General features: G+C 41.1%; 1 protein-coding gene across 1 annotated transcript in view; it reads left to right on the top strand.

Moving 5' to 3' along the window:
* Positions 1-17170, top strand: part of LOC127001289 (F-box only protein 11-like) — a 29773-nt gene that overhangs the window by 3693 nt on the left and 8910 nt on the right. The window contains 10 exon segments of the mRNA XM_050865671.1: positions 7378-7779; positions 9874-10027; positions 11426-11603; positions 12286-12439; positions 13176-13391; positions 13869-14113; positions 15399-15702; positions 15936-16070; positions 16073-16105; positions 16619-16751. Coding sequence (XP_050721628.1) covers positions 7378-7779; positions 9874-10027; positions 11426-11603; positions 12286-12439; positions 13176-13391; positions 13869-14113; positions 15399-15702; positions 15936-16070; positions 16073-16105; positions 16619-16751 — 1954 coding nt within the window.

Here is a 17170-nt window from a genome sequence, read left to right as displayed (position 1 = left end):
AAAGCAAGAACTTGTGAATGAGCTGAATAGTGCATATATAATCATGTAACTAGTAATCTGGATCACTGTAGTAATTCACTTTATTATGGCCTACCTAAATACCTGCTGAGGAAACTACAGCTTGTCATGAGCAGAGCTAGACGGTGGCTAATAAAGGGTCTGCCACCACTTGAGGGAATAACACCTGCAATTAAAGACTCTCACTGGCTACCCATTAAGGCACGGAGTCTACAAATTATGTGTCTTGACTCATCAAGCAACACGACTTTGTAAACCTGGATATATGAGAGACCTACTACAGGGCTTTCATCTGGACACTGCAATGTCACTGAGACGCAGCGTAGAACAGCACAGACTTTTTGAACCCAGGTCGATCCGGAACTGGGCTTCAGAGCATTTGAGAGGAGTGCCCCGTGGCTCTATAACGAGTTGTCCGAGGATGTTAAGAACAGTGGTAATCTGGCAGCCTTCAAGAAAGCCCTGAAGACGGACTCATCCACTAAATCCTACGACATTACAAACCTGAGGATTGAGGACAACACTAGCATTGTTATATTATTGTTTCTCGACTCACCTTGCCTGCTTACCCACAATATCATCTGCCAGTGTGGGTTTATATTTATCAACCCTGTATATCACTCTTTGCAGGGAGAAACACTGATTTTTTGACTGTGTGATTGTGGCAAGTTCATGAGCAACATTACGCAACACCTCGCAATGAAACCCTCAGGGACACATATTTCGTAGTCTTTAGGGCAGTTTAGCAGACGGAGACATTGACTTTTTGAGCATGTGTGAATATCAGGGTGATATTAGTCACAAGAAGACGACGGTTAACTGGGATAATTTTACTATAGTGACGTGAAATTATCGTAACCTCTTTCATAACGCATGATATATTAACCCCTTCACTACGGCCAGGCCAAAAAAGTGCCCTACGCTGTATACGAGATCTTCGCGCGCGCCAAATTTCAAATGTCGCTATTGAATATAACAAGTTTTCAGCCATAAACTCAACATAATCATCATGTATTTTATATGAAAACATGCAGAATTAAATGGTGCACATAAAGAAACATAAATTAATTGATAATTTTGAGATGTAAGCATAAATACAGAGATAAAATTACTCGTATATTGGCCAAAGCGAGCCAGGACACAGTATGCACATCCTCGGATATGGTACGGGGCACGCAAGAACGCAGTATACGCGTCCTCGTGTTGAAGGGGTTAACTCGGTAGCAGCGGGGATCATGTTTCTTAATGGTCCCTCTAAGCGAGAAAAATGAGAAAAAATCATCACTCACGCAAACCATTTCATAATATGTATCAACGTATTTGTGATCAGTTTATGTATCATCTATTTTTGGGGGTTTATATCATGGCACAAATTTGCCTGTCGCTGCTACACGGTAAAGCCACAAATTTGGCCTGTCTCTGCTACCGGGTTAAATGTCTTACCAGCCTTCGTCACCAATAATGTGGCAGATTTGTCTTTTCACACCCGTTTTTCAAGGCATAGTTTGTTTGTTTTGTTTTTGTATCACTTTCTACGTCTGGATTTGTGATTTGGATTTGCTACAGAAGTGGAGCAAAAAGTGGCTGCTACTACAGTTCAGTGAAGAAAAATGTAAAGTCATGCACCTTGGGAGGGGAAATCCAGCATACCTATACCGCATGGGAAACACTCCACTATCCACCACAGAGGCAGAGAAAGACCTGGGACTATATTTTACCAGGCTACCAGTAAAGGCGAAATCCATGCCAATTACAGCGGAAGGGTTAACCATGAAAATCCAGCACTTTTAACTAACTCCATCCAAAAAAATGACTTAAAAGGCCAGACAACCCACCTAACAGTTAATAAATACTAGTACGACCTTTAAAAAAATCTGGCACTAGAGTGAGAGAAGTCTAAATGCCAGTAACTTGATGGTCAATTAATATCAGTAAATCTCCACATTACACTCCGCCTTCTCATATTTTAGGTCCATGTTATGAGACGAATTTGGCTAACTCCCATTACAACTATTTTCGAAGGTTATGGAGAAAATTAACCCGTCCGCTACGATTGGCATGGATTTGGCCTTCACTGGCACCCTGGTAACATACACTCCCAGGTCTTCCTCTGCCTCTGTGGTGGATAGTGGAGTGTTTCCCATGTGGTATTGGTATGCTGGATATCCCTCCCAAGGTGCTGCACATTTTTCTACATTGAATTATAGCAGCCACTTTCTGTTTCACTCCTGTAGCTTGAGGTCTTCTTGAAGGAAATCCACAGTCAAGGGGTTAGCCGAGTTTTCATGGGTAGTTTTCCAGTTCAATTTGCAGGAGTCAGGGGAAACTATCACTAGGCTTACAGAACAGTCCATGAAAACCCATGCAACTTCTGCGAGAGTCTTTGCAAACAGGTGAAATTAAGTGCGTATCTGGTATGGGCTATAGTCATCTCGTGTTGCCAGGCGTGTGTGAACTTGGAATATGAAAATTAAAGACATACTTGATGGTGAGGAAATACATGTAAAGTGCTGTTACAAAGGCATTATTCTTGACCTTGAAATGAACTGAATCTAAATGTGTGCTCTTGAAAAGTTAATGTGAACTCCTCTCGTCCAGAAGCAAGCTAGGAATTGTTTATACCCTGAAAGCAAAGTATAGGTGTTCAAAGTCCCAGTATTTTGAACATATGAAAGAGAGAGATATTTACGAGTCCCGGTATTTAGAACATATGAAAGAGAGAGATATTTACGAGTCCCAGTATTTAGAAGACATGAAAGAGAGAAATATTTACAAGTCCCAGTATTTAGAACATATGAAAGAGAGAAATATTTACGAGTCCCAGTATTTAGAACATATGAAAGAGAGAAATATTTACGAGTCCCAGTATTTAGAACATATGAAAGAGAGAAATATTTACGAGTCCCAGTATTTAGATCATATGAAAGAGAGAAATATTTACGAGTCCCAGTATTTAGAACATATGAAAGAGAGAAATATTTACGAGTCCCGGTATTTAGATCATATGAAAGAGAGAAATATTTACGAGTCCCGGTATTTAGAACATATGAAAGAGAGAAATATTTACGAGTCCCGGTATTTAGAACATATGAAAGAGAGAGATATTTACGAGTCAATTTATGGAGAAATGCACATAATATTAACTTTCTTTGCCTTATTTTTCCTCTACTGTCTTGTTTCTATTTTCCTCTAATATTCACAGATTTTCCTTTTGTTTTTCTCTATAATAATCACTTGCTTGTCTTGTATTCTCTTCTAATATTCACTGTTTTTCCTTTTGCTTTTCTCTTTAATAATCGCTTGCTTGTCTTTTTGTATTCTTTCCTAATATTCACTGTCTTCCTTTTATTTCCTCATGATATTAACTTTTTGTCCTTTTTTTCCTCTTCTGATATCCAGTCTTGTTTTTTTTCGTTTCCTGATAGTCACTCTGTTATATTTTCTTCTATGTGGTTTCATCTAATTCCACACCTGCTAGATCAATACCAAACACTTAAGCAAAAGGAATTTCAATAGTAGCAATTTAATGTTTGAAATGGGAGCGTCGCAGAAGCTCAGACGTTGTGTTGATGTCATGCCCGAATCTAAACATCTCAAACAGTTGTGATTTAGTCTTGCTGTGTGTGATAATGTTTTGCATACCACCACTCACTCCTGCTGGTCTAGCCTCTGCAGCCGCCGGAGTGTGATGTGACTTCAAATTCCTGATGGGGCCAATGAGGGAATGTTGTTAGAATCGGAAATATAGTTTGTGGATCTGTTTGTTCCTCCACTCTTATTAATGTAACTTTCTTTCCTGTCGCTGTTTTGTTTTTCACGCCACATATAAACCTCAAAGATGAAGGAAAAGCCTCTAGAAGTCCTGATGGGGGGAAGAGATGGAGGGAAAGATGTCACATGTAAACCCCAGACTTGTAGGAAAAAGCCTCTACAAGTGCTGAGGGGGGAAGAGATTGAGCAAAAAATGTCAAATGTAAACCTCAAACTTGCAGGAAAAAGCCTCTACCAGTACTGAGGGGAAGAGATTGAGCAAAATGTCAAATGTAAACCCCAAACTTGCAGGAAAAAGCCTCTAGAAGTCCTGATGGAGGAAAAGATGTCATATATAAACCCCAAACGTATATAAGGAAAAATAAGCCAAAATGTGACTATCATGTGGGAGGGAAAGTTATCAAATACAGGATGCATGATAAGTCTAAAAGAATAAAGGATTACAAGTCACTATAAAAGCAGAAAAAGGTTGACTATGGCTCTGGTACCAAAGTTAATCCAATTGTTTTTGTTATTTATATTTTGACAAGCAATCTTAGGCATTAGTTAGCTACCAAATACAAAAAATATATAGGGTTGCAAGTCACTATATAAGCAGAAAAAGGTTGACTATGGCTCTGGTACCAAAGTTAATCCAATTGTTTTTGTTATTTATATTTTGACAAGCAATCTTAGGCATTAGTTAGCTACCAAATACAAAAAATATATAGGGTTGCAAGTCACTATATAAGCAGAAAAAGGTTGACTATGGCTCTGGTACCAACGTTATTCCAATTGTTTTTGTTATTTATATTTTGACAAGCTTTCTTAGGCATTAGTTGGCTACCAAATACAAAAAAATATAGGGTTGCAAGTCACTATATAAGCAGAAAAAGGTTGACTAGGGCTCTGGTACCAACGTTATTCCAATTGTTTTTGTTATTTATATTTTGACAAGCTTTCTTAGGCATTAGTTGGCTACCAAATACAAAAAAATATAGGGTTGCAAGTCACTATATAAGCAGAAAAAGGGTTGACTTGAGGGCTCTGGTACCAGCGTTATTCCAATTGTTTTTGTTATTTATATTTTGACAAGCTTTCTTAGGCATTAGTTAACTACCAAATACAAAATACTTAAGAGATTACAAGTCACTATATAAGCAGGAAATGGTTGACTCGAGGGCTCTGGTACCAACGTTATTCCAATTGTTTTTGTTATTCATATTTTGACAAGCATTCTCAGGCATTAGTTAGCTACCAAATACAAAATACTTAAGAGATTACAAGTCACTATATAAGCAGGAAATGGTTGACTCTATGGCTCTGGTACCAAAGTTATTCCAATTGTTTTTGTTATTTATATTTTGACAAGCTTTCTTTGGCATTAGTTAGCTACCAAATACAAAATACTTAAGAGATTACAAGTCACTATATAAGCAGGAAATGGTTGACTCGAGGGCTCTGGTACCTACGTTATTCCAATTGTTTTTGTTATTTATATTTTGACAAGCTTTCTTAGGCATTAGTTAACTACCAAATACAAAATACTTAAGAGATTACAAGTCACTATATAAGCAGGAAATGGTTGACTCGAGGGCTCTGGTACCAACGTTATTCCAATTGTTTTTGTTATTTATATTTTGACAAGCATTCTCAGGCATTAGTTAACTACCAAATACAAAATACTTAAGGGATTGCAAGTCACTATATTAGCAGGAAATGGTTGACTCGAGGGCTCTGGTACCAACGTTATTCCAATTGTTTTTGTTATTCATATTTTGACAAGCATTCTCAGGCATTAGTTAGCTACCAAATACAAAATACTTAAGGGATTGCAAGTCACTATATTAGCAGGAAATGGTTGACTCTATGGCTCTGGTACCAAAGTTATTCCAATTGTTTTTGTTATTTATATTTTGACAAGCATTCTTAGGCATTAGTTAATTATCAAATACAAAATACTTAAGAGATTGCAAGTCACTTTATTAGCAGGAAATGGTTGACTCGAGGGCTCTGGTACCAGCGTTTTCCTGTTGTTCTCATTCATCCATTTCATCGACGCCTACTCCTTGGAGCTCCCACCAGGGGACGGCCGCGGCAGAAGAGTTTCCATCTCTATTCATACACTCCCTCCTTGCCTACTCAAAGTTTCTCAAGGATCTTTCACCCCTCTCCCTAACACACTCCTGCACCCTATCTCTCCATTTCACTGAAGGTCGTCCTCTAACATTCCCTCCCTTCTGATCATCTTACTCTCCTCCATTTGCTCCATGTGACCAAACCACTTTATTGTTCTTATTCATATTTGACAAGCTTTCTTAGGCACCAGTTAACTACCAAATGCAAAAAATAAAAGGTTACAAGTCACTATATTAGCAGAAAAAGGTTGACCCTACAGCTCTGGTACCAAAGCTTTCCTCATTGTTTTTGTTTTTCATATCTGACGAGCTTCTTCATCAGCCAATGCGAGAATTTCCACTCTTGCATCAGGAACATTGGAGGTAGTGAGAGTTTATGGTTTTCTAGCTCAGATTTATTCTTTGCTACATAATCTTTAATATCTCATGGAAGGAAAGATAAGATAGCCAGCAGGAAAAACACATTGTACCCTGATGGTTGTTAACTTAAGATTGTGTTTTGGGGTTGGGTTCAGTGTGGAGAGTAAACAAATGGTACTTCTGCTTGTTGTTTCTATTTGTTGTATAGCTTTTGATGTGTGGGTAACGGGTCATCTTCTTTGTCTTCTTCATCTTCTACTTCTTTTTCTTCTTCTGTATCAGTAAGGAGAGTAAACAAATGGTACTTCTTGTTGTTTCTATTTGTTAGTATAGCTTTTGATGTGTGGGTTATGGGTCATCTTTGTCTTTTTTTCTTCCTGTTCTTCTTCATCTTCCACTTCTTTTTCTTCTTCTGCATCTATGTTTTTTCTTCTGCTTCTACATTTTTTCTTTGCGTTTTCTTTCTTCTTTCTCCTATTGTTTCTGCTTCTTTTTCTTCTGCTTCTTCTACTCTTTCTTCTGCTACTTGTTTTCTTCTTCATCTTTTACTTATGCATCTCCTTAATATTCTTCTGCTTCTTTTCTTCTTTTCCTTCTTTCACCGCTGCAGGAAATATCTATCTTTATCCTCTAAGTAACTTCCTCTCTTCTCCAGAATTCCCTGACAAACTGTTTCTTCAAAGTCATCTCTATCCATTTATCATAGTCTGTTTTTAACTCTCCAAATTTCCCTGCCAAACTTAACCCTTTGTCACTGTCTTTTTCATTTTCAGAGGAGGGAGGGAATCATGATGTTCTGGGGGTACAAACAGCTTTAGGAACTTACAGAAAATCCCTAAATCATTCACTACTCCAAGATGTGCCAATTTTTAGTTATTAGTGAGATTCATTTCCTGACTTCTCTTATATAAAATGGAAAAGGAATATTATAATGGCTCTGCTGCAGGATTGATGCTTAGGTCAACCAGTAATAGGGAATTTGATATTGGCAGCGGCGATGTCCTCTAGTCATGGTAATTATTGTGTGTATATGAGGAGGAACTGTTACAAGAAGTGAAAATGTAGTTTGTGGAGTCTGTCCTAAACCTTTGTTCCTCTTCCGCCCCCCCAGAGGAGAAGTGTGAGGTCCCCATCATGCCAAGCGGGGAGCTGGACATGTTTGGGCTGGTGGGCGGGGCTGCGGACGCCAGCAGTGCCGGTACCTCCGCCATGCACCACCACCACCCGCCCTACCACCTCCGCCGCAAGTCCCACAACCTCATCATCACCAACTTCAAGATGGCCGCGGCGGCAGCAGCAGCAGCGGCGGCGGCCACCGTGACGGCGTCCCCCACCACCGCCTCCCCGGCCTGCGTCACGGCGGCCACCGCAGGGCTGCCCACGGCCGCCACCAGCTCCACCCCGGTGCTGTCGCCCACGGCCGCCATCACCGCCGCCACCGCCTACTGCCCCTCCATGCTGCCCACACGCAAACGTCCTCGCAGAACTTACTTCACGGGGGATTCTTCCACAGGTGAGAGAGGCGTGTGTGTCGTGTTGGGGCGCCAGGCTACCAGCACCACCACCACCACCAGCACAGGACCAGCAGTGTGTAGTCTGTGGCCTCTGATCCTAGGCTTCCTCCTTACTGCAGATCCACTTTCTCTTAATATTTGCCTTCATGCAGATTGTGTCTATAGTCCAACCATTTCAAATAGTCTGTTTGGGCATTGGATTCCGTGGGTCCTTTCCTCCCCTGTTCTTTGCCTCACAGTTCCAACAACGATTTCTCCTCTCATATGTTATCGATAGGTAACATATGAGAGGAAGGGATAGGTGTTGAGACTGTGTGGCAGAGCAGAGGGAAGGAAGGACCCGCAGAATCCAACGCCCAAACGGACTATTTAAAATGGTTTGACCCTAGCACACAGGACCAGCAGTGTGTAGTCTGTGGCCTCTGATCCTAGGCTTCCTCCTTACTGCAGATCCACTTTCTCTTAATATTTGCCTTCATACAGATTGTGTCGATAGTCCAACCATTTCAAATAGTCCGTTTGGGCATTGGATTCCGTGGGTCCTTTCCTCCCCTCTTCTTTGCCACAGTCCCAACACCGAATTTTCCTCTCATATGTTATCGATAGGTAACATATGAGAGGAAGGGATAGGTGTTGGGACTGTGTGGCAGAGCAGAGGGGAGGAAAAGACCCGCAGAATCCAACGCCCAAACAGACTATTTGAAATGGTTTGACCCTAGCACACAGGACCAGCAGTGTGTAGTCTGTGGCCTCTGATCCTAGGCTTCCTCCTTACTCTGGATACACTCTCCCTCTTAATATTTTCCCTCATGCAGAGTGTGTCTAGTATTTGTAGGTTATCATAGGGAAATAGTGAGAGCGAATCACTAACTACCTTCAAGCGCTTTCCTAAACAGAGCACCCGATGTAAAAGCAAGTACCCAGTAAGACTTTTCTCCCACAAGTTGCAGTATTTCAAGCCTCAATTTTTCCTTACCACGTTCAGCATTCCAGAAATCATTGTGGTTAAGGTTCACTTGTGTGTTTGTGCCTTTGTAAAGTAAACAGACGAGATTAAATTTTCTGTAGCTTAATTTTCTGTCTTTTTAGCTTAACTTCATCAGTCCTGTCGAACATTTTACCTTTTTCTTTTCTTGTAGCATAACTTTATCTGTTCTGGCAAAGTCCGTAAATGAAAACAAGAACAGTAAACAAAAGGAAGAGATTTACTTTTTTAACTTTTGTATCGTGCTCCCAGTAGCCTAATTTACCTGCCCGGTCAAACACTTTTTCTTTTCTTTTAGATTAATTTTGTCTGTCCTGCCAAACCCATAAGGGAAAATAAGGACAGTAAACAAAAGGAAGAGATTTACTTTTTTAACTTTTGTATTGTGCTCCCAGTAGCCTAATTTACCTGCCCGGCCAAACGCTCTTTTTCTTTTCTTTTAGATTAATTTTGTCTGCCCTGCCAAACCCATAAGGGAAAATAAGGACAGTTAACAAAAGGAAGATTTATTTTTTAACTTTCCTTATCTGTCTCCCAGTAGCTTAATTTCATCTGCCCTGTCAAACATTTTATCTTCCTTTCTTTTAGCTTAGTTTTGTCTGCCTTGCCAAACCCCATAAGGGAAGATAAGGATAGTAAACAAAAGGAAGAGATTTTTTTAATTATAATTTTATCTGATTTTCCATAGCTTTAATTTTTATTGTCTATTTTTTTAATCCCCATTCGACCTCTAAAGGGAAAAAAAGGACTAAACAAAAAGAGATTTATTATTTATTTATTTACTTTTATTTTCTCTTGTCTCCCAACAACTTAATTTTATCTGATTTTGTGTATCTTTTATTTTATTGTATTTACATTTTACCTTCTTGTCCAACTCCATTAGGGAAAGAAAATAAGGACATTGAATAAAAAGAAGAGAAGCAAGTATATTTTTTAAGCTTAAATTTATGTTTTATCTTTTATTTGTATTTACATTTATCACCATATGTATAACTTCAACGTAACTTACATTTCTTTACCTTATTTCATGTTTTTGACTAACTTTTATCTCCCATCATATAATTAACCCGTTGTTGTGTCATCGTCTAATCCGTGGTCTTCGTTTCAGGGTTGGGTTGTAGTCCTGCGGCACATTACCTCTTGTATGAACTTCCTGACGAGGTGCTACTCACCATTTTTTCTTACCTGTATGAGAGGGACCTGTGTCACGTAGCACAAGTCTGTAAACGCTTCTACACAATAGCTAATGACAATGAACTATGGTAAGTTGCCTTTATTTGGTCTTCCTCCTGAGTGATAATGTAATACTGGTCTACATCTTTCTGTTTTAACCCGGTAGCAGCGATGGGCTAAATTTATGGCTTTACCGTGTAGCAGCGATGGGTCAAATTTGTGGCTTTACCATGTAGCAGCGATGGGCCAAATTTGTGGCTTTACCGTGTAGCAGTGACAATTAATTACCATGTAGCAGCGACTGGCCAAATTTGTGGCTTTACCATGTAGCAGCGACTGGCCAAATTTGTGGCTTTACCGTGTGGCAGCGATGGGCCAAATTTGTGGCTTTACCGTGTAGCAGCGATGGGCCAAATTTGTGGCTTTACCGTGTAGCAGCGATGGGCCAAATTTGTGGCTTTACCGTGTAGCAGCGATGGGCCAAATTTGTGGCTTTACCGTGTAGCGATGGGCCAAATTTGTGGCTTTACCGTGTAGCAGCGATGGGCCAAATTTGTGGCTTTACCGTGTAGCAGCGATGGGCCAAATTTGTGGCTTTACCATGTAGCAGTGACAGGCCAAATTTGTGGCTTTACCGTGTAGCAGCGATGGGCCAAATTTGTGGCTTTACCATGTAGCAGTGATGGGCCAAATTTGTGGCTTTACCGTGTAGCAGCGATGGGCCAAATTTGTGGCTTTACCGTGTAGCAGCGACAGGCCAAATTTGTGGCTTTACCGTGTAGCAGCGACGGGCCAAATTTGTGGCTTTACCATGTAGCAGTGACAGGCTAAATTTGTGCCATGATATAAACCCCCCAAAAATAGATGATACATAATATGATCAGAAATGCTTTGATATATATTATGAAATGGTTTGTGTGAGGGGTGATTTTTTCTCATTTTTCTTGCTTGGAGGGACCATTAAGAAACCTGATCCCCGCAGCTACCGTGTCAATAATGATGCCTGATTTTTAAGTCTTTAGCAAGAATATTGTGGCTGAATTGTCATGTTTAGCACGTTTTTCAAAGAGTGGTGATTTGGTTATGCTGAATTTTTATGTAACTTTTTAGGACTGAGTTTGTAATATGTCTGCTTGTTTAAATGTTATGATAGGCTTTGGTAACAGTAACGTGGCTGATCTCACTTTTTTTACCCATTTTTCAAGGCATAGTTAGTTAGTTTTTTTGATTTTATGTCCATTTTATTATTTGTCACACATCGACTCAGTTCTGAAAATCCAGCACTCCAAACTAACCCAGTCCCAAAAATTTACTCAAAAATAATAATAATAAACGTTTTATTTCACCCAGCGGCATATTTTAAAAGAACAGGAGAAGAGAAACGAACAAGATAAAGCCAAACTATCCCCCTAACCACTAATAAATACTAATTCGACAAACAATCTGCTATGAGTGAGCAAACCTAACTCCATCTTCCCCTTCTGCAGGAAAAATCTGTATCAAGGTCTTTATGAGTATGACCTTCCGCTCTTCAACCCTTCACCATGCAAGTTTGACTTTGTCCAGCCAGAGGACTGTGATTATGAGAACCCCTGGAAGGAAAGCTTCAAGCAGCTCTACCACGGCGTTCATGTTAGAGAGGACTACCACAAGCAAGGCAGCAAGGTGGGTGTTGGGGTGTTGTGGTGGGGAAGAGGGAGAGAAGGAAAGGGGGGAAGGCTGGGGCAGGTTGGAAGGAGGGAAGAAGGAAAGGAGAATGGGAGGGAGTCTGGGAAAGGGTTCAGGCTGCTTCAACTCCATCTCCTCTTCTGTTTATTTTTCTTCTGCTTTTATCTTCTTCATCTTTTTCTCCCTTTTCTTGCATCTTTTTCTTCTGTTTCCCTTCCTCCTTCATTGTCTTCTTCCTTTTCCTTTTCTTCTTCATGTTCTTTTTTCTTTCCTCTTCCCTTTCTCTCTTCTTCTGCACCTTCCTCTTCTTTTTCTTCTACTTCTTCTCTTTGTTTGATGGCCTTATTTTCCTGTATGGGGTTGAAAGATCTATTAGTCTCCCACCTTTTTTCTTTCTTCTTCCCTTTCTCTCTTCTTCTGCATCTTCCTCTTCTTTTTCTTCTACTTCTTCTCTTTGTTTGATGGCCTTGTTTTCCTGTATGGGGTTGAAAGATCTATTAGTCTCCCACCTTTTTCCTTTCTTCTTCCCTTTCTCTCTTCTTCTGCACCTTCCTCTTCTTTTTCTTCTACTTCTTCTCTTTGTTTGATGGCCTTATTTTCCTGTATGGGGTTGAAAGATCTATTAGTCTCCCACTTTTGCTGTAAAACAAAAAATAAAGAGTGTCTGTATTTCCCCCAGGAGGTTGGGCGATCCGTGGCTTACTTCGAGACCATCCAGGCGGCCTTTGAATACTGTGATGACACGGAGCGGCCCCTCGTGCTGATCCACTCAGGGGTGTACCGGAGCCGCCTCGTCATAGAGACCAACATCTCCCTCATTGGGGCAGCGCCAGGTAACTTAAATTTTACTTGAACATGAGTTTTATACATTGTTTAGATTTATTTGCATTTTCACCATCTTCTCATGGACTGCGGTATTTTTATTTATTTATTTATTTATTTATTTTTTTATTTTTTTTGTGTGTGTGTGTGTGTGTGTGTGTGTGTTCCCGCCATAGAGCTGCCTCCTTTCCCATAGATAAAACTACAGCCCATCTCCTTGAGCCTCATTTAGTTTGTGTGCGTGTGTCTGTAACCCGTCCGCTGCGATTGGCATGGATTTCGCCTTCACTGGTAGCCTGGCAACATATACTCTCACGTCATTCTTTGCCTCAGTGGTGGATAGTGGAGTGTTTCCCATGTGGTATTGGTATGCTGGATATTCCCTTCCAAGCTGCAGGACTTTACATTTGTCTTCACTGAATTGTAGCAGCCACTTATTGCTCCACTCCTGTAGCTTGGTGATGTCTACTTGTAGGAAATCTGCATCCAAGGCAATTGGAGAGAGAGAGAAGAAGGAAAGGGGGAATACTGGGGTAGGTGGAGGTGGGGGTGGGAAGAAGGAAAGGAGAAAGGAAGGAGGCTGGAGAGGGTTGGGGCTTCTGCTTCTTCATCTCCTCTTTATTTTCTTCAACTTCTCCTTTTTTCTTCTTCTTGGTCTCCTCCATCTCCATCTTCTGCCCTCTTTCCTAATAACAAACTACAGCCATACTTCTTCCTGAGCCTCACATAACGTCTTTCTCCCATCAGGCAATGTTGCGGAGAACGTCATACTGGAGCAGGAGAGCGACTCAACGGTGCTCTTCATGGAGGGCGCACAGAAGGCTTACCTCGGCTACGTCACCATCAAGTTCTCCCCGCCCAGCTGCACCGAGCCTGTCCCGCACCTCAAACTCTACGCCCTTGAAATCCAGGAAAACTGCTCCCCGACGATAGAGCACTGCATCATTCGCAGCGTGTCCCACTGTGAGAGATCCTCCTCAGTTACCCTGAAACCCCCCATTCAAGTTGCTTTTGTGTGTGTGTGCGAGAGGGGTGTGTGTCTGTGTTGTGTGTGTGTGTGTGTGTGTGTGAGAGGGGTTGTGTCTGTGTGTGTATGTGAGAGAGGGTGTGTGTGTGTGTGTGTGTGAGAGGGGTTGTGTCTGTGTGTGTATGTGAGAGAGGGTGTGTGTGTGTGTGTGTGGGTGGGTGGGTGGGTGATTGTTATTATTATTATTATACTCATTATTAGCCAGGACAGAGAATGGGGTGGAATCAGTGTATCATTTAACTGTTTATTTGCACTTCTATCATCTCTATATCTCATTTACAAACACACCTCAGTACACACACACACACACACATTATAACACAGGTGCTTTCTTATGTTCATTTTCTCCCTCACACTTCTCCCCTTCACCCAAGTGGCACACGTTCCCTTGCTCACTTCTCTGCCTCTTCCAGTGGGGGCGGCTGTGTGTGTGAGTGGGCCGGGAGCCGAGCCAGGGATACGCCACTGTGAGATCAGCGACTGCGAGAACGTGGGGCTTATCATCAAGGACCGAGCGCAGGGCCATTACGAGGACAACGAGATCAGTCGCAACGCACTGGCCGGCATATGGGTCAAGGATTACGCCAACCCCATCATGAGGCGTAACCACATCCACCACGGGAAGGATGTGGGCATATTCTGCTTCGATGGGGGACAGGTACGTGATCTGGGCGTCTCCTTGCTTGTGTGTGCTCGGAAGGAATGAACTTGAGGCTTTTGTTCACTAGAAATCATTACTGTTGGTTTCTCATGTTAAAAGTATAGTTATATGACCAATTTAGTGTTGTGTTATCAGTAAGTGGATGTCTAAAGTACTGGTGATAGTTTTAAAATCGCAAAATATTTATATGTAAAGGTATTAGTAGCAAGCAATCAAATACTAGTGATAGATGCATATTGATATCAAAGGAATGTCAGTTAGAAAGACAGATGAGCACAATTAAATATAACATGAAGTAGTGTCATTAATCTCATGTCTGAATCTAATAGGCATTGATTCTGTAAGTGTTCTTCATATAACCTCTCTTTCTCCCTCTCCCTCTCTGAATATAGGGACTGATCATGTCACTGTGTTCTTAAGCAGTTCTCTTATTCACCCTCTCTCAAAACACTACCTCATACAGTGTTCTCTTTATATGACCAAAAAGAACTTAACATGAATAAGCAGTGTGATTCTGTAAGTGTTCTTCATACAACCTTTCATTCTCCCTCTCCCTCTCAATGTAGGGACTGATCATGTCACTGTGTTCTTAAGCAGTTCTCTTATTCATCCTCTCCCTCTCAAAACACTACCTCATACAGTGTTCTCTTTACATAACCAAAAAGAACATGAATCTGGAGCAATTGTCAACATGTTCGCTCTCCCTCAAAACACATCACCTCATTTACCTCCTTTCCTATGTGGGGTTAGTTCAAGGCCAATGACATCCACAAGAACATTTTATACAGTTATTTTAATGCTTGACCATAGAAGTTGTGACACTGTGATGGAATGCCCCAATCAATCTATCTCTCAGAAACACATTATCTTATATTTCTCCTTTTCTGTCCTTCCTTCCTCCTTCCTTCTATTGGTCCTGTTTGTGTTCTTAAGCAATTCTCGGCATTTTCACCCTTCCTCCCTCTCCCTCACTCTTTCAAAACACATTATCTCATACAATTCTTCCTCTATTCAGGGTTATTTCGAGGCCAATTACATCCACAACAACATTTTATAGAGTTTTTTAGTGCTTGACGATAGTAGTTGTGACACCATGACGGAATACACCAATCAATCTGTCAATCTCTCAGAAACACATTATCTCATATTTCTCCTTTTCTATCCTTACTTCCTTCTATTGATCTTGTTAGTGTTCTTAACCAATTCTCGACATTTTCACCCTTGCTCACTCTCCCTCACTCTTTCAAAACACATTATCTTATACAAGTCTTCCTCTATGCAGGGTTATTTCGAGGCCAATGACATCCACAACAACCGCATCGCTGGCTTTGAGGTGAAGGCCCAGGCTAACCCGACGGTGGTTCGCTGCGAGATCCACAACGGGCAAACGGGTGGCATCTACGTCCACGAACACGGAATGGGGCAGTTTATCGAGAACAAGATCCACTCCAACAAGTACGCCGGCGTGTGGATTACCTCAAACAGCAACCCCACCATCAGAAGGAACGAAATCTACAACGGCCTACAGGGTGGAGTGTACATCTTTGGGGACGGCCGAGGGCTCATCGAACACAATAATATCTATGGTGAGTCAGGACGGGAAGGTTTGTGTCTTACTCTCATCATTGTTGCCATCTTCTTGCATCTTAAGTGATCAAGGAAGGGCTGGTCTAGTGCCCCCCAAAAGCAAGATGTTATCAGAGGAGAAAATATAACTTGAAACAATGTAATTAACTTCAGCCTACACTTAGTGACTTACAAGTGAGGTTGTATATTGACGTGCAGACTGAAACATTTAATAACCTCACTCCTCCCTCAGGTAATGCGCTGGCAGGCATTCAGATCCGCACCAACAGCGACCCCATCGTGCGGCACAACAAGATCCACGATGGGCAGCACGGGGGGATCTATGTGCACGAGAAGGGGCAGGGCCTCATAGAATGCAACGAGGTCTATGCAACACGTTAGCTGGCGTCTGGATCACCACGGGTAAGGCAACAGGGGGTTCATAAGGGTTGGGCAGACTTTTATTTATGTATTTATTATTTTTTAGCAAAGGAAGCAGCTCAAGGGAAAGTAAAAGGACAAACTAATCAGGTTATAGAAATGATGGACAGAGGGGTTGGGACTGTAGGGTAATAAGTATCTTAAAGTACACATCAAACAAACAATAAATGAAGTAAAACAACAGCTGCTTTCAAGGTTCCTTCTGGCCTTTCGTTCTTTTTTCTTTTGTTCGAGCAGCGCCTGGCGAGCTTTTTTATTGCTGTTTTTATTTGTATGCCCTTGAGCTGCCTCCCTTGCTGTAAAATAAGTTAAAAACAACCACTAATAAAATCTGAAGTGCTAATATTCCCTTCACCCTGACTGATGTGAGGGGCGGAAGCTTCTAAAAATATCATCCTAAATCTCTTCAAGTACACAACAACAAACAGAGTAAAAGAACGTCTGCAAAAACAACTAATGATAATGACGTGCTAATGCTCCCTTTCGCCCCGGCAGGAAGCACCCCGACACTGCGGAGGAATCGTATCCACTCGGGTAAGCAGGTTGGGGTGTACTTCTATGACACGGGCCACGGCTTGCTAGAGGACAATGACATCTTCAACCACTTATACTCAGGAGTACAAATCAGGTGAGTGTTGCAGAAGTGTTGTTGTGTTTCTGTAGTAGTGTTGCTCTTTATCTTTGTCTTTATTTGTGTTTATATAGAATGAAGTTTGAAGATATCTAATTCCTCTTAATAAGTGTCTCAGATCTCCCCTGTTAGAATTGTTATTATTGTTTCTGTACTAATGATTATCGCACTTTATTTGTGGACATTAATTTGTTTATGTAGACTTAAGTTGAAAGTACAGATATTTACTTCTTGTTCAAACTGTGGGCCATTGATTTGTTTATAGTATGGAAATACAAATAGAAATACATATGTCTAATTCATGTTCAAACTCTACCCCATTAATTTGTTTATATATGGAATTAAGATCAAATTACAAATGACCTAATTTTTGCTATAACCGTAGGCTACTAATTTGCTTACACAGAATTAAGATT

The sequence above is a fragment of the Eriocheir sinensis genome, chromosome 20, assembly GCF_024679095.1.
Source record: "Eriocheir sinensis breed Jianghai 21 chromosome 20, ASM2467909v1, whole genome shotgun sequence".
NCBI lineage: Eukaryota > Metazoa > Arthropoda > Malacostraca > Decapoda > Varunidae > Eriocheir > Eriocheir sinensis.
The sequence above is the reverse complement of the archived record's forward strand: the minus strand, read 5'-3'. Positions and strand labels throughout refer to the sequence as shown.